The 18,883-nt window shown below is 37.8% G+C and overlaps 1 protein-coding gene across 1 annotated transcript in view; it reads right to left on the bottom strand.

Annotated features, from left to right (window-relative positions):
* The window catches only part of TEKT5 (tektin 5), a 62,065-nt gene that overhangs the window by 28,263 nt on the left and 14,919 nt on the right, over nucleotides 1-18,883 (bottom strand). The window contains exon 5 of the mRNA XM_051963419.1: nucleotides 15,533-15,755. Within this exon, the coding sequence (XP_051819379.1) occupies nucleotides 15,533-15,755 (223 nt within the window). The remainder of the gene's footprint in view (nucleotides 1-15,532; nucleotides 15,756-18,883) is intronic.

Raw genomic sequence — 18,883 nt, 5'->3', positions numbered from 1 at the left:
GATAATATGCCAGGAAGAGATCCTTAGGCTTCACCAGATTGTCAAATAAGGTTAAGAATCCTTGGGATAGAGGAAAGATAAAAGAATCATGCAGGTGGAAGAAAAGAGAAGGATCTAGTGGGTGATCAAGATCATAAACTGGGAGAGCCAGGTGATAGAGATGCTAAAGCTTATGTACTGAGTTTTGACCAGCATATCCCTGAGAATCTTCACAATAGTAAAATCTCAAGAGATTATTTTTATTGTATAATTGTTTCAGAGTTTTGTGATTCCATGGATTTTTTTGGCAAAGATACGGGAGTGGTTTGCCATTTTCTTCTCCAGCTCATTTTACAGATGAGAAAATTGAGACAAACAGGGTTAAGTGATTTGGCCAGGGTCACATAGCTAGTGTCTGAGATTAAATTTGAATTCATGGCTTCCTAACTCCAGGATTAGTATGATAAAAAGAGAAAGAGAGGGTAGGGGCAAGAGGGGAGAAAGAGAGAGAGAGACAGAGAGAGACACACACAGAGAGACAGACAGAGAGAGGAAGGGAAGGAGGGAGAAAAGGAGGGAGAGAAAGCTACCTACAATGTTAAATAGAAGGAAATTTAGAGATTGTCCTCTCATTCAAAAATTAAGGAAAACTTTTTTCTTCTGATCTGGGCCTTAAAGGTAAATTATAGGCAGTGATTGATTTTCCTTATTTTACTTCCTTTAGAGAAGGCTTGGGAGCTTAGAGAGGCTGAAACTCTTGTTTTCTTTAGGATTGGAGATCCCTGAAGTTGTGGGCTTCTCCTCCTGTTATTTCCTTCTCTTTTTCCTCCTCCTCCTCTTCATTTTCCTCTTTCTCTCCCCCTCAACAGGGCCCAGCCCACACTCCGCACACGGTAGTACAATCAGGATGGGTGATATCTGTCCAGCAAGCTACTTTAAGTGTCTATTGGTTTCACAGTGATTTTTTTTTAAGTCAAAATATATTTTTTTCAATCAATGGTCTTTGCAGCAGCTGGCTAACAGAGAACAAAATGGTACCTCCTGGAGAAAGAATACACCAAGCCTTTGGAAAGTTGGTTGTGAAGTATCTGCTCTGCACCCATTGACTTACTGGGGGAAGAAGGAGAAAAGGAAGAGAGGGAAACAATTTCCAGATTTGCTTCAGATGAAATTGATCTCAGCTCAGCAGAAAAGATCTTTGCATATTCCAGATCATTGCCTGGATGGAATAGAAATTAGCCTAAAGGTTTTATAAGGAAAAAATGTGCTGGCAGAGTTATCTGCCCTGTAAAACAATCTGCCTACGTGTTGTCTTGTGACTAAAGATTGAGAGCCCTTAATGCCGCTGAATTATTTTTGATGTGGAAAAAAGGATAGAGTGGTGCCAGCGGGGTTTAGACTTCTGGATTCTTTGTGCAATCTTGCATATTTATTGTTTTCCAAAAATGCATAAAGCCAAGAGGTTTCCAAGGAGATGCCTGGCTCAGCATCACTTTCCCGGGAGCTTCTTTGATGCCGGAAAAGACCAATTTGAAAGTCTGAGTTCTTTTCACTGGATCAAATGCTTGGAGACTCTATAGTATCAGGAGACAGGATAGGTGTATGTAGAGCTGGGAAACAGAGGTTAGAGGAGGAGAACAAAAGCGAGAGACCTCCCCAAAGAGTTAGCAACCGAAGCTGGAACTTCTGGTCAAATGTCAAGCAACAATATCAGTGGACATCATCCAGCTCAGCTCCTGATGGCTCCTCCTCAGAGTTGTCCCAGCTATCTCCAGGACCATGGTTGCTTGGGGGAAAATCCCTTTTTCACACCCTTTTCTGACTTCTCCCATGGAAAGATTGTCTAGGATAGAAAAGATCTACTTGGGATTTGAAAGGAGGTACTTTTCTCTTCTCAGACATTGTTTTGTGTCAGGAAGGATCTTTAGAAGTCATTGAACTACTCATTTCACAGACAAGGAAGCAGAGAGATTAGCCAAGGCTCACATACTAATAAGCAAAACCAGCACTTGAAACCGGGTTCCCTGACTGAGTCTCAGGTTCTTTCTTCTAGGCTTTGTAGTGCTGAGGTAGAGAAGGGAAGAGAGCAAACTGATTATCTTTTGCTTACCTTTCTATAAGACTATTAACACTGAGGCATGGATGGTAATGGGGCATAGAGCCATTTCACAGAGCATTTGAACTTTTGAAAATGCCAAATTTAGGATTTATTCAAAACTAGTAAACAAAAATACTGCCTCCATCAGTTTGCACATTCTATTTCTATTCACATACCTAAAATGGCATTAGCTTTTTTTGATTGCTACAACATACTGTTGACTCTTATTAAATTGTGGTCTACTAAAAACTCCCAGGTCTTTTATATATTTACTGCTGCCGACCAAATCACTCCCATCTTGTATTAAAACGGTTTTGTTAGGATCCTCAAGCCTGTTACAGAAATACACTTAAGATCAATCAGGAAAATCTCAACAAACAATGGTGTTGTCAATGACCTAGGTACCACTGATCATGTGACATGGATTTGCCACCACCACACTTTTAGAGCTTTATTGTACCCAGAATCTTGGGCAGCTCAGTCAACACTATAAACAAGACTTCTGTGGCAACACATATAATGCAAGAAATACAGGGAAAACCATCCAATTATTAGATATCTCCCATGGCTACACTATTTTGCTAGGAAGAAGTCTCGTCTGACATAAGAGTCTCACTGTCCCTGTAAGATAATTAGTCATACTATAGGAGTATGACAAAAAATAGTTTTTGGCCTTGATTTCTTCTGCTTTTTTCTGTAGGCTACTTTAGAAGAAGCTCATGTACCACTCATTATTACTGGCAATCACTTCTGCCTCCCATTCTCACAGCTCTATTGCTGTACTTTCCTCCTTACAATCATATCCCCTCTCCTTTCCTTTTTCCTCTTTTCTTGGTCTCTCCTCTGACCTCCCTAACTACACTGCTTCTCTTATGCATAAAGTATCATAGAGGCAAAGAAGCACAAGATGACCTCATCTTGGGAAAAAGCCCTAGTCATCATACCCTAGATATAGCTTCTTCAGAAGGGAATGTTGACAAGTGCAGCGGGTATATGACAGCTCCAGAGACTACTAAAATGTCAGGTAAGTCAGAAAATTGTTGTAGAGTCAGAAGCAGCTTTGGGAACCACCATGAATGATACTGGGGGTGGTTTAAGTCTCTCTATACAGCTAAGATATAGTAGAAGGATTTGATAAAGGATAATAATATACTAGAATCACCCTGGAACTTGGGGTCATGGTCTTAGAGCACATATTGCTTTCTACCTTTTTCTTCTCCTCAAAGATTAATCTTTCTGAGTTCAAATCTGGCTTACAACACTAACTGCATGATCCTGAGCAAGTCATTTTATCCTGTGTCTCTTAGTTCTCTCATCTGTAAAATGAGCTGGAGAAGGAAATGGCAAACTGCTCCAGAAAATCCCAAATGGGGTCACAAAGAGTCAGACTTGACTGAAAAAATGATTTAACAACAGTAGCAGCAGCAGCAACACTAATATACAGGTATCGATACCTCAAGGTCAACACAGGGCTCTGCTACAGAAAACACTGGTAAAGGAACAGAGTCCTTATAAACAGGTTCTGATCATCTTTACCAGGTCAGCCTTGCCTAAACCCACTCTATTGTTGTCAATTGTTTTATCTAAGATATGTCACCTGGAAAAAGATATACTTCAGAAGTGGACTCACTAGGACAGAATACAGTGCATGGATCAGTCTCTAAGACCCTAGTTTCTTCATCTATAAAAATAAGGGATTGTGCTCATTGATGGAGGATTTTTTTCTTTCAGAAAAAAAAATTTTAGTCAGTAAACCCCACAATATCACTGGGCAGCTAAGTGGCACTCTAAATGAGAGCACGGACCATGGGTTAAGTTAAAATTTGGCCCTAGATACTTGACTCTAGCTATGTGACTCTGGGCAAGTCACTTGAACCCTGTCTGCCTCACTACCAAACAAGCAAAAAAAGATTTAACAGAAAAGACAATACCCAAAAGGAAGCTAAAAGTGGGAAAGAGAAAATATAAGAAGGTATCAGGTTGGGATATGATAATGGTGATGGTGTAGTTGATACCAACCAAATCAGAGCAAATTTTTGTTCCTCTCTCCAGAGAAGCAGAGGTAACTAAGGGTAATGTAAAATTTATTCAGATCCCAAATGTTCCCCATCTCATCAATAAAGTACATTCTCTCTAAAATAAGGATTTACTGCCAAACAAAAACAAAACCTTGTCAAAATTCTTTGAAAAGTCTATCTAAGGAATATTTGATGGGTTTTTCTATGTACCTAAAAGACTTTCAGATAATTAATCAATTTCTACCTACAGAGAATCCTTATTAACTCTGATACATACAGATTTCTATTTTTTTAGTGATGTCCTACTTCAAGTTCCATCCACTTTCCACATGGCCAACCCTCCCTTTTTATTTGGCTCTCCTCAAAGGCTTCCTATAGCACTAATCCCATTTTCTGGTCCTTCTTGAGGCATAGGTTCCCTAGGCCTCAATTCCTGATGACCCCTTTTCTTTCACAGTTCAATTTCTAGAAATATGGACTCCCAATAATAATACTAAACAAAGAAATAAACCATTCTCTGGGTTCAGGCCAGAAACAGTGAGAACTAGAAAGTACATTCTGTAGCCACTGCCATAGACATATGCCAGGATAAATGAAAGTATGGTAAAGAGGGCCCACAACCTATCCTTGTCCAAAACTTGCACACTCCCTGCAAGATAGAGCAGGATTTAGTTTTTTGGCATCTATATGCTTTTCTTGGTAGAGATATCAGGCTGGTCTTCCTGTATACAGGGGAAAAGTGTGCAATTCACCAGTTAGAACCTATAAGACCTCTTTTATTGATATAAATGAACTCCTGAAAAGGAATTCCCTTTATTAAAGTGAGTCAATACACCTGCTCTGCAATTTAGAGTCCTTAGAAAGATTTAGGATACTGAGGGATTAAGTGACTTTGATGACATAGTCAGAGAGGCAGGATATAAGCCAGACTTTTCCTGCCTTCAAGGCCAGCTTGGTAAACACTACCCCAAGTCTGCCTTTCTGGGCATCTGTGATCCTATAAATAGAGTTGGGGTTAGTCAGAGAAAATGTCCTGCATGGGCACTGAATGGGAGGAAAGAAAAGGACATTCCAGATGGAAGGTAAAACAGGGACAGAGGCTTCCAGGCAAAGAAATAGAGTCAGTTTTGTATGAAGGGAGGGTACCAATTTTCATTGAAAAAGAAAAAAAGTAAACTGGTAGATTGGGAATAAGTACCTAAAATGAGTGAATAATTTATTTAGTTCAATGTCATATAGGTCATGTGCTTAAGAACACTTAACAAGCAAAAAAAATTAAATTTATGGAATAAAAACTTACGTCTGTCAAGCCTTTTGCATACTTCCTCTCATTTGGTCTTTCTCCTAATATTGGGAGGTAAGTGCTTTTCTACTTCTGTTTTTAAAAATGAGGTAATCGGGCTCAGATGGCTAAAGTACTTTATTGAGGGTCACACAGAGAATGTCTGAGGAGGTCTTCCTCACTCTAAGTTCACACCATCCTAATGATGGATGAGATATAACAAAGTGAAAAAGGACTTAGGATGGGACAGAGATATTCTAGGAATGGCAGCAGAAACTTGGAGACAAGATAGACTTAGAGAAGGGAGGAAGTGTATGCCTTAGTTGAGGAAAGACCCAAAAGACAGTGATACCGATTGGGAGATTTAGTCATATTTATGGATGAATAAGAAAAATGGCAGTAGGAAAGAGCCTAGGGACAACGAGGTGCTCCAGTGGATAGACTATCCTGAGTCAGGAGGATCTTAGTTCAAATCTGGCCTCAGACACTTATGAGCTGCTTAAGCCCAGGCAAGTCAATTGACCTCTGTTTGCCCAGTAGAAAAGAAACAGTGAACCACTCCTGTATCAGATAATATGATCCAAGAGTCACAAAGATTCTGAACATGACTGAACAAGGGGAAAATCTATTGTGGGGGAATATCCAAACTCAATCACTTTTAAAGCAAACCCAGTCTAGACCCCCAATGGCACTGCCCAAAGCTCATCAGATATAGAAACTGAACTCCAATTTTGAGTTGAAATGGTATGATAAAAAGTACTAAGCAGGCATAGGAATGGTGAAGAAAGAGATTATCTAACCAGGCAGATTTGGATAAGCCAACCAGATTCCTCCTTTAGTTTAGGAGAACTAAAATTTTTAAATTTTTTAAAAGAGCTTTCTCTTTAGAGATGCTATTAAATTTCTTGCTATTGTCCCTTGATCTCAAGGAAATTCATAGGATCTCTTTCACTGGGTAATGTTGATTCTTTCCCTTTTAATATTATAAAATTCTTCTCTCTGCAGAACATTTTTTTTCAGGATGTGACTGTTCCTAAGTCAAAATGCATGTTCACCTGACTAAATTAATCTGTCTGACACTTGAGACAATATGAAGGACACTAGTACCAGGATATCCTGCAACCCTCTTTCCCAGGGGGTGTTATTTGAGTTCTATTGTCTGGGGGGATACTTCACTTTTAGAAAGACTGGCTGAAATGAATTGCTATACTCATGTTGTTTTGGAAGCAATCTGGCTGCTTGCAAAGCAAAAGAATTCCCCAGAAATGGTTTCCAAACTGAGTTAAATAAATAGACTGAGTTGGCTTTGAGGGAGCAAACTGAGTTGGAGGACCAGGGCCCCTTGCCCTCTTAGGCGGTTTCCCTAACTAATTATAGAGGAATTTGGCCTTCACAGGAAAGTGAAGTTTTTGCTGGTGCTGATGGTCATTTGAAAATCAAAAACCAAAATGAACCTCCAAATAAAAACAAAGTGACTTCTTTTAAGAGTAGAAGTCATGTACTTTTGAACTCTGAATCTCATTTAGGAATTCTTCAAACTTTTTTCCTCTCTACTAATTTTAAAGGTTGATCTCTACACACACAATAGCCTTAATTTGCTCATCAGTATCATCAATAATTTTTGCCTTGTGATTCTGATGATCTAACAGTTGAATTTTAAGTAATATTACTTTAGTTATATTCCCTCTTCCAGGAAATTTTCATGAACTACACAAACACTGGACTTTACCTATTTTAAGTGTACAGTAGTTGGTTTTTAAAAACAGGATTTAATATTATATATATTTCATTATTTATAGCCCTAATAAAGAATGAATATTGCCTAGATTGAGATATGCAATTCAACGGATAGCTTATTGAATTAGTCTTTCAATACAAACACTATAAATAGATGATAAACTAGGACCATAAAAGAACAGAAACAGAGTGGACTGCATTGCATTTGGTGAATTTCTGGATTTTTCAAGGATTCTAAGTTGCAGTTGACTCAAATTTTTAAAAAAGATCTTTTTTAACACCAATATTCTTCTGGTTATTTGATATGTCTGCTAATTATAGAACACCACAGTCTCCAAAGAAATAAGATTGTGAGTCATCCAAAAGGCAACAGAGAGGCATTTGGTGGGAGTTAGAAGACAGTAACATATCATCTGCCAAATCTTCCTCCACTTTAGTATTTTTAAATTCTGAATCAATTATTCTTTCTAACAGAGCTCTACTCGTCTATTACGTATTCAATTTTTTTCTACTCTGATATTTGCTTGTTTTTAATTCTGTGTTAAGAGCTTTGATTTCTCTCACATTCACTTCTAAATTTTTTAAAAGAGCTTTCTCTTTAGAGATGCTATTAAATTTCTTGCTATTGTCCCTTGATCTCAAGGAAATTCATAGGATCTCTTTCATTGGGTAATATTGATTCTTTCCCTTTTAATATTATAAAATTTGTCCAAAATGTTTGATTTCTTATGAGGCTTCATTCTATATCTCTGTCTTTCTGTTGGCTTATCTGCTGGTGTATTGGTGTTTTAGTTAAGCTTTCTCTCTTAAATTGTTGGAATTTCAGTTTTTTTCTTTTGTTCACTGCTTGTCACTCACCTTTGAAAATCCTCCTCATTCTTTTGTCTCTTCCTCCTTCCTCTGAATGGACTCATGGAAGTACTATTGATCTGGGTCTGCCCCTCTCGTGTTATAGGATATTGGAATCCTATAGGCCTATGTCTCTACCCTGAGTAATCTCCAGGGATAGAAGACAATCACCAATCAGCTTTCCAACTGATTTTTACCCAGCCCATCACAATGTTCTTTGTTAGTTGATGATTCTAGACGAGTCACTACTAATCTTCTGTCCTTTCTGAAACTTATTTCCCTTCCCTCTTATTCTCCTTTGCTGATAATGGCTGGAAAGGATCAGTATCTGTTATCTCTCACAGAGTTCTTTACTGTGGTTCTTGTTTGTATAAATTGGGAGAGGTCTCAGAGTTGCTTAGGGTTAAGAATTCTGAATGAGAAGTTTTTCAATATTCATGAGATTTTAGCTTTTATGAGTGTTCTATATTCTTATCTTATGGATTATGCAACTGCAATTGCTCTCTATCTGGTAATCATCTTTTTCTTTTGAGGTTTTGAAGTTGGAGAAATTTATACAAAGCAACTATTTGGCTGTAGAAAGCAACATCAAAAATATGCACAGGAGAAATGTAAGGAAAATCATCAGACAGACATGTAATTGGAAAAGTTATGCAACAAGAGTGAAGGATCACTGGTCAAGTGGGAAAAAGAGGTAGGAAGAAGGCCTCAAGCATTTAAAAACACCTACCATGTGCTAGGCACATACTAAGTGTTTTATCTGAGAGATTATCTCAAAGAACTTACTCTATCAGAATCTATACAAGTATAGTCAAGAGATCTAGAGGAAGACCTCAATCATGTACCTGGATATCCTGAGGAGGATTTATGGAAGAACATGGAGTTACATAGGATAAAAAAGTATGGATGGATGTAGTGTGTACTATTGGAGGGAGAACCAACATTAGTGAGATTTCAGGTGCATCAAAGTATTCTATATCAAGATAACTCCTGGAGTATCATGATCAAGAAAGAATCAAGATTTCAGATCAATAGGGAGACTCATGACATGTGTAAGTAGGCTACGTATCATAGGCTATGTATCACCTTACTGATGGTGACTTGTGCAAAAGAATTAGTAATACATTATCAAAAAATGTATGACAAGAAAAGTTATTAGGCTTGTCACATAGTAAGGGCAAAGGATAATGGACAAAAAGTCTTTATGTTGCAGTGGTACCCATAAAATATTATGGAAGTGTCCAGTATCTTGGATAGGTCCTCTTGGGAAGAGTTATGGAAGGATAGGGAGGAGGATCCAGAAGGGAAGAAACAAGTACATGAAGAATGCCTATATTAAAAGATTATGACATCCATCAGTATATCTCTCTTGGACAGACTTGTAGGTCAACTAAGTTGATCTAGAATTGGGTATGAGAAGGAAAGAGATCTGGATTACATTTTGGAACTGAATGGTGCTTTGAATGGCTCCGAACTTCCTTCAGAAAAAAATCATTCATTATTTTAACATCAACGTTCAATAGTCATGAAATACCACATTCTCTAATGAATCAAACTCTGGTTCATCCAAAGGACAGTGGAGAGGTGGATGATAAGTGTGAGGAGACTACACTATATTACTACTGAGGAAAGGAATATTTATCAGAGACCTGTAGAACCAGAGAGGAGATGAGCTAATCCTGTAGTGAGATAACTGATTGGATAGACTGCATATTCCTGAAGTATCCAGTAGAGTAGGATCTGCAGAATATTGGAGATAGACAAGAAAAATGTTAGAGAGATAGTGTTTACAAGACTTCAAAGCTCAAAATCTCTCCTATTTTTCAGCTAAGGGATCTTCCAGCTCCAAATCTATAATACCATATCTGTCAAATATCACTAGATTTGAAATCACTTCCATACATATAGTTCTTTGAGGTTTGCAGTGTGTTTTACATGTGTAATTTTGTTTGATCCTCACAATAATCTTGGAAGAGAAGTGCTATTATTATTCCCATTTTACAAGATGAGGAAATTGAGGCAAAGAAGAGTTAGGTGACTTGCCCAGGATCACACATTTGGTGAGGCAGGTTTGGAACTCAAATCTTCTTGACTTTGAGCACTATGGCCTGCACTACTGGAAGCAGAAGAACTGGGTTCAAATTCAATTCTACCCCTCACCAAATCCCTATGTAATCTCTACCAACTCACCACCTCTTTAGCCATTGTTTCCTTCCTTAGAAGCTCAAGAAAGCAAAATTTACTCTACTGATCTGAAGTGTTATTGTGATAAGATTAAATGTTAGAAAGTTTACAAACATTAAAAAGCAATATAAATAGACTTTTTTTTTTGTAGTATAAACACCATCAATAAGCCCACTGGGAAGGAATGAGTTTCAAAGTTGGGTCCATGCTTTCTTCCCCGAATGGACATTAATTAAATACAAGTTGTGGACAACAAGGAATAAAAGAAGGAAAACATTCTGACTCTTTCCCTGGTAGCCTTTGAGAAGCAGGTCCTTCTCAAAGATGGGGGCAAATTCTGTCTGCATCTGTTTCTTCTGTCATTTTTCACAACTTGGAGCCTCAAATCACTTAGGATGTGGGAGATTGTAGAAGATGAGAAATTAGATTGATATATTTGACGATACGACGTTAACTATGTTTCAGGAATGTGTGGTTTATTATGATTCCCCTGTGAAGGCTGTCAGGGCTTCATATTGCTAATAACAAAAGTAGGCAAATTATGATGCAGTTAACTCATAAGTAAGAGCTGCTGAATTTTGGCAGAAATGGGGAAGGAGTTTGCATTTATACAAATTGGAAAGTATACACATACACTATATATACGTGTGTGTATCTAGGTGTGCATATACATAGATACACACACACATGAATACATACATTTATGCACACACACGTATATACACGCCTCCATACGCACAGATTGGATAAGCCAGCCAGATTCCTCTCAGGAAGAGATCTAGAATGATTTGCTTGGCATGTAAGTTTGGAAATTAAACTCAGATTAGATCAAATCTCCTTAGAATTAGTTGACTATGATTTGCTCCTTGGAGGTGACTTTATTCTCTGAATAATCTGAGTATGACACAGCAGGGTTAGAGAAAAGGCCACATTGTATTCAGATGTTGGTTAATGCCAATCCAGACTGATGCATGTATGGATAACTAGAACACTGTGGGGAATGCCAAGCTCTCATGCCCTCCTCTGTGCCAAAGGGCCTTTTAGCAGAGTATCCAGACTGGATAATTAGATGCATGTGGAAGGAACTCTCACACATGTACATCTGTAGTCTCCACAAGCCCCAATTGTCAGGTCAGCCACTCTCTTCAAAGGCAGCAGCTCTGATTACAAACTTTGTAGTTCTGGGCTATTTTAGCCTGGAGACTTATCAGCCCTTTCCCAACCACTGTGAAATACACTCTTAAACCTGACCTAGAAAGGCTCTAGGGGTGGGAAGCACTGCTTGGCTATGGCTTTGCTGGAGACCACAAATAGAGGGACTGTCAAAGGCCAAATGTCTTCAAGCACTGGCCTACTTTAATGGCCAAAAGCCTCATTCCAAATGTGCCCTAAAGGTGTACCTGTGCAAGTACCTGTGCAAGCCAGGCAGTGAATAAACAGCAATTCTAGCAGTTGGGGGCAAATTCAGTTCAAAGAGAGTAATGAGATGATTCAAAATACGATCACTTCTGTGTATATCTGAGGTAGACCTGAGACTGGGGTAATGGGAGTAGAGGAGGTTGAACAACTGAAAGACCAGGATGTTTTAAAAGGGGCAGAGAGTTAGGGTGAAGAAGAGATCAAATTAATTGGGAAAGAGGAATAGAGGTCAAGAAATAGAAACAATAGGATCTGAGTGATTGAAATTTTAGAGGAGAAGAGTTGACTGTAGAGAAATTATAACAAAGTATATGTCAGGAGGTATAAGAAAAGGAGCCATCTTGGACCAAGGGATGTGGTCTTATCAGAAGAAATCTAGGTTTCAGTGAGCACTTGGGAGAGAAGGAATGTAAGTAGTAGTTAAGAGTGTATATGTGTATACACACAGAGAGAAAGACACAGAGAAGGGAGAGAGAGAGAGAGAGAGAGAGAAAGAGAGAGAGAGAGAGAGAGAGAGAGAGAGAGAGAGGAGAGAGAGAGGGAGAGAAACAGAGGAGAGAGAGAGAGAGAATGACAGAGGGAGACAGACAGACAGACAGAGTTTGTTAGCAACAGAGAAGGACTGAGGATGGGGAGGGTGCAATGGAAAGAATGGCAAGATAGAAGAGGAGGATAGATAGGAACTAAGGAGCTGATCATACTATGGAAATGGTAAAAGAGGAGAATTAAGGCTGTCAAATAGTAATCCCTCCTCTACATTCTCTTAACACAATCTTAGTGTCCTATATTCTTCCCAGGTCAAGTAGCAAATCAGGAGCAGCCCACCCTTTTGTGAACAGGCAGCCCCAGGAAAGGAACATGATAATTTCTGATGCTTAGTTGTGGGTGAAAGCTCAAAATGAACCAGGAAGGGTTTATTATTATTAAAGCCTTTTATTTTCAAAATATATGCATGGATAATTTTTCAACATTAACTCTTGTAAAGCTTTATGCTCCAATTTTCTCTCCCTTTTGCCCACCCTCTCCCCTAGTTGCCAAGTAATCCAATATATATTAAACATGATAGAAATATATGTTAAATCCAGTATATGCATACATATTTATACAGTTATCATGCTGCAAAAGAAAAATCAAATCAAACAGGAAAAAAATGAGAAAGAAAATAAAATGCAAGCAAGCAACAACAAAAAGAGTGAAAATGCCATGTTGTAATCCACACTCGGTACCTACTGTCCTCTCTCTGGGTGCAGATGGCTCTCTTCATCATAAGATCATTGGAACTGACTGAATCATCTCATTGTTGAAAAGAGTTACATCCATCAGAGTTGATCATCGTATAAACTTCTTGTTGCTCTCCTGGTTCTACTCACTTCACTCAGCATCAGTTCTCGTAAGTCTCTCCAGGCCTCTCTGAAATCATCCTGCTGATCATTTCTTACAGAACACTAATATTCCATAACATTCATGTACCATAACTTATCCAGCCATTCTCCAACTGATAGGCATCCACTCAGTTTCCAGTTTCTTGGCCAGGAAGGGTATGCAGTATTCTAGGAGTTCTTCCATGTTGTTCATTCATGTATGATCCCATTTGAGTTGGTTTTTTGTTTCTGTTTTTGTTTTTGACAAAGAAACTGGAGTAGTTGCCATTTCCTTCTTCAGCTTATTTTACAGATAAGGAACTGAGGCAAATAGGGTTAAGTGACTTGCCCAGGATCACACAGCTAATAAGTGTCTGAGGCCAGAAATGAATCAAAAAGATGAGTCTTCCTGTTTTCAGGCTCTGTATTCTATCTACTCAGCACCCAATTGCCCAAATTGTAGCTCAAAACCCTGCCTGCTCCCAGCTACTTTCAAATCTGATGCAATACTAAATCCCTAAGAAACTCACAGTTTCCATTCTACATAACCCAGCCTTGAAAATCATGTTCATATGACCAGTTAGAAACTATTAATTTCTTTCCAGGGCAGTGGAAGTTTGAAAGTCTGTATTTTCAGGATGTGGCCAGTATTTCAGATCAATGGAAAAGGAATAGGTGTCAACCTTAATAAAAGATACTAGTTAAAAAGAAGCACTTAAAAACTACAATAACAATGAACTGTTGAAATGGTGACATACGGAATACCTTCTCCACTCACCCACTCTCCTTCAATATCTTATTTTCTTATCTAGAAGAGCACAAAACTGATAATCATCAAGAGAATGCCAAGCTGAGGCCTGAACCCTATCTTGTTTCTTTCTTTGGCAAATGGCAAACAGATCTTGTTAGAGCTTAATTTATTCAATCTAGGCACTGACTTATTAACAAAACAGCTGGTGATTAAGTAATTAAGATTAATATCAGACTATGAGGCAATGGGAAACTCTGAGTGGCGGGAGATGGGAATTTGAAATTAAAGTGGTGAAAATCTTAAAAGAAAAAAAGTCTCAAAATAACTATTCTCTTCATGAAAGACAGACCTCGGCTATACAACCAAGAAAGATAGAAAAACCCCACCCAGCCCATGAACTTTGTGCAATGGTAATAAATACAATGCAATATTAAACCATGTTTGATGTAGCAAATTAAATGCTTATAAAAACAAAAAGCCCTGTTTTATTGTCATCTTTGGCAAAGGGGTAGGGTGGGGTCCAGACTTGTGATTTCAGTGGTCTAAGAAATTTCTTTTAAGGAAACCCTTTTACCAATACAGATCTTCAATAACTATGAAATTTAAAGTTATCTCAGGCTTCAGAGATTGTATGACCTGCCCAGAGATGTAACTTGAAAGTCTTTCTTATTCTGTGACTGGTCCCTATCCACTACACCATGCTGCTTTTATTTTTATTAACATGTCTTAAAAAAAAAAAAAGAATGTAACCAAAAATGATTCACAATTTCCCTCTAATTTCTTAATCTCAAAATCTCTCAAGAACTCCATTAACCAAAATCATAGTCATCTTCTGGAATCTTTAAAGCCAGAAGATTGGTTTCCTAGTGTACCAACATGGGCAACGTGGATCTGCTGTGTCCTCCTTAAAAAGCTATGGCTTCACATATGCAAAAAAAAAAAATCATAGCAGCCCTTTTTGTAGTGGCAAGAAACTGGAAATTGAGTGGATGCTCATCAGCAGGGGAATGGCTAAATAAATTATGGTATGTGAATGTTATGGAATAATATTGTTCTATAAGAAACGATCAGCAGGATGGTTTTAGAGAGGTCTGGAGAGACTTACAAGAACTGATTCTAAGTGCAATGAGAACCAGAAAATCATTATACACATCAACAACATGATTATATGATGATCAGTTCTGATGGACGTGGGCTCTCTTCAACAATGAGATGATTGAGGTCAGTTGAAAGCCATTTACATCCAGAGAGAGAACTGTGGGAACTGAGAGTGGACCACAAGATACTATTTTCACTCTTTTTGTCATTGTTTGTTTGCATTTCGTTTTCTCATTTTTTTTCTTTTGAATTTGATTTTTCTTGTACAGCATGTTAATTATGCATGATTATCCATGCATTTATTTTGAAAATAAAAAGCTTTAATTAAAAAAAGAAGCTGTGGCTTGAAAGATCACAGATCTCTTCACCCTTATTCTTATAAACATCAAGCAATCACACAAAATGGAGGACATCAACAGTCTCTGATATCATTGTTCAAAATGCCGATGTGTACTTTGCTTCTTTGAATGAAGCACATTATTAAGCAAGGGAAGATTTACAAATAAATTTGGCTTAGACATGGGGAGAGTAAGCCAATCTATCCCCACCAAGAAGCTCAGATCTGACTGTGGGTCACCACCTACCAGCTTCTAGAATCCCAGATTTATGGGCTAGGTGGGTACACTCTAGATGGGTCATTTCCCATAGTCTCCTACCTCTGGGCAGGCTTTCTTCTAGATGGAAGCAGAAAGATGGGGAGCAGGGGTTTGTCCCATTCTGAAAGATCTTTTTAAAGGTCTCTGATAGCTGGCTCACCTTTGCCAGTTGCAGCTGAAGTTTATTTTTCACATCTGTCACCTCAGAAATTCGGGAGCTGAAAGCCAGGTTGGTATTAGTATACTGCTTCCATATTTGATCTGATGAGGCTTCCAGTAGTCTCTCAGCTTCTTCCCGAAGCCGGATGGAGTTGGCTCTCATATTTTGAGAATGCTTAATGTTATCATCACTAAACTTGGCCAATGTCTCAGGTACTGAGACCCTGGAGATAAAATACAAAAGAAATTAAAATAAGATTGAACAGGCAGACATCAGCATAGACCTTCCTCTCACCTAAAATTTTTAGGACTGAAAAGGAAATGATCCCAAATGACATCTTAGGCTTTTCTGTAGACACAAAGATAAGGTCTATCATCTGTTTTCTGATTTAGTTCAAGATGAGCAGTGTTTACACTGATTACTCTGTAAAAAGCTCTAGCTTTCCTTATCCATAAAGAAAAACTCAAGGAACTGTAATACCTCAAATTAGGGGAAAAAAGAACAATTTAAGTAAAACTTTTAAGAATATAAAGGTGACAGATTTTTCTCTGCTAGACAGTACAAGAGAAAATGGACTTAAACTTCCAAGAATTTAAAGTTAGAAAGGATCCTGAAAATAATCTAGCCCACTCCCATTATATTACAGATGGAGAAACTGAGGTTCAAAGAAGTTAGATGTTGAACAGAAGGATATTTGGGTGTTGAATAGCAGAAATGAAAGTTAGCTAATAGGAAGAACTTATTGGCAAAGAGAATAGTCAGAAACTGCAATGAGTAGCTAGAAGCAGCCGTGGAGTTTCCTTCTCTGGTGGACTTCAGGAAAGGGACAGACTCATATATGTTTAGGCTGATTTAGGTGCCTGGAGTTCACTTAAATGTTCACTCAAGCTCCCTTCCAGCCCAAGGAGTCTTTAGTTCATAAATAAAGGCTGTTTTCCATTTTAAGGAGGAAAAGGAAAAAGGATTCAATTTCCTGAAACTCTATTGCAGGAGAAGGCTGGCTTTTCCGGAGTTCCTAGAGCTTATTTATATTTCTCAGCAAGTAGAAATTAAAATATACACAGGATTGCATTGTTAATTTTATTTGGTGGTCATTATAAAATAGCAGCATACTACATATCTTTGGCCTGGTAAAATGAAACTTATAAGCTGCTCAATGACTTAAAAGAGACCTTAGAGATCCTGTAGATAAACTATCATATTTTATTAATGAGGAAAAAACTGAAAGCCACAGAGATAAAGACATTTCTCCTAGGCCATAGTGCTATACAATGACAGCATGCCTCTGAGATCAGTGTTAAGGGCTAGGCAAAAATTTCATAGAGGGAATTTCTTTTTAATCTGTCTTCAAGGCTGATGAACAGACTAATAAATTTGTGGTTGCTTTGGAGCCATTTACGATGTCAATGAACAGCAGTGTTATTGCAACTGACTCCTAATCATCCTTCTTTCTTCCAGTATCTCTCCCTTCTCTAATTCATTTGTAATGGAGCTTCCAAAATAACCAAAAAACAAACAGATAGACAAACAAAAACAGGCCTACGTTTCTGTCCTGCTCAAGAATCTTCTATGACTTGGTATTATTTCTAGGATAAAATAGAAACTCCTTGATTTGGCATTTAAAGCCTTTCACAATTGGGCCCCAGCCCTACTTCACCAGACTGATTTCACATCTCTTCCTATCACATATGCCAGAGTTTCTTTGCTATTTCCTGAACTCAGCAGTCCATATCTCCAGAGTTGCCTTTGCTCTTCTACATTTCTGGAATATATGCTTTCTTTACTTATCCTTCTTAGAATCTTTATTGTTGTGGTGCTATGGTTTTTTCAGTCATGTCATATTCTTTGTGACCCCATTTGGGATTTTCTTGGCAAAAATACTGCAGTGGTTTGCCATTTCCTTCACTAGGTTATTTTATATTTAAGGCAAATGAGGCAAATAGGGTTAAGTGACTTGCCCAGGATTGCGCTGTTAGTAAGTTCTGAGGCCAGATTTGAACTCAAAAAGATTCTTCTTGACCCTACCTCCTGCATTCTATCCACTTTTCCTCCTAGTTGCCTCCTAGAATTTTTTCTTTTCTTCATTTTTCCACCTCTTAAGAAAAACCATTTCCTGGTCTCAAGCAATCAACATTCAATCAACAATCAACCAACAAGCCTAATTAATCTTAAATGGGAGGCACTTACAAATGCAAAAGAAAGAGTTGCAGCCCTCTAAGGAGTTTACTTTCTGTGGTTCTCACTTCTCTTAAATTAGATTGTTTATCAGAGCACCTGCCATTTCCAATGCCCTTTTCCCCCTTCAACCACGCCTACCCCATCAGTCCCATTTTCTCCCCTTACTGACCTACAAACTCTTATGTCGTTTTTTCCTCTTTTAACACTGTGTTAAGGACCTAGCATAATGTCTTGCACACAGTAAAAAATTAATAAAGGCCTGAAGTGAATTGCAATAATTGTACTCTCTCTCCTCTTGGTCCCAGGTCAGTTGACTATTCCTGGATAAATAACTTTTGGATATTTCATTTTGTCAATAGGTTCCCAAGAATTGTAGGCATTATGTGTCATAGTACTGTAGAAAGAAAAAAAGGTTGAATGTAGAAACAACACTTAACTTGAAATCCTAAGAAATATGGTTTGAAATCTTGGCTCCAGAATGTATTAGCTACAAAGCACTGAGTAAAGAATTTCTTATTTACCTTTCTGAATTATAAGTTTCTTATCTCATCTAAGACTGAGATAATGAATAATATTCATTATTCATATGTCATGTAGGATTGTTGTAAGGAAAATATTTTGCAAATAAAGGACAATATAAAGTGACATTATTGTTGTGAATGAAGAACTCAATATTAGATTTCTTTTAGATGTGTCTCTTAAAGATGGAAAAGAAAGTAAAGATTTGCAAGACAGAAAATAAAGATAACTCTCAATAGTAATGGCCATGTGGAACAGAGTGAATAAAAAAAATGCAATTTAATGTAATGCAATTCTGTTGACACTCATTTTTAAAAGCCTGGATAGATGTGCCTCATTTTGAGAAAGTCCAATATAGGAAAATATGAACTTTCAATCAAGTAGGTAAATGTGGTGGTGTAGCAGGATGAGAGACAGTGTAACATAGCAGATAGCATGCTGGATTTTGAGTGAGAAAAGACCAGGATTCTAAATCCAATATGTGATCATAGGCGAGTCATGTAATCCTTGTCAGCCTTAAGTTTCTTTATCCGTAAAAAACTGGGAAAATGGGATGTATTTAACAATGTTGCTAAAAAAAATCAAATGCATTAACATATAAAAAGGACTTTGCCAACCTTAAAATGACACTAATAAATATTATCCATAATTATT

The sequence above is a fragment of the Antechinus flavipes genome, chromosome 1, assembly GCF_016432865.1.
Source record: "Antechinus flavipes isolate AdamAnt ecotype Samford, QLD, Australia chromosome 1, AdamAnt_v2, whole genome shotgun sequence".
Lineage (NCBI taxonomy): Eukaryota > Metazoa > Chordata > Mammalia > Dasyuromorphia > Dasyuridae > Antechinus > Antechinus flavipes.
The sequence above is the reverse complement of the archived record's forward strand: the minus strand, read 5'-3'. Positions and strand labels throughout refer to the sequence as shown.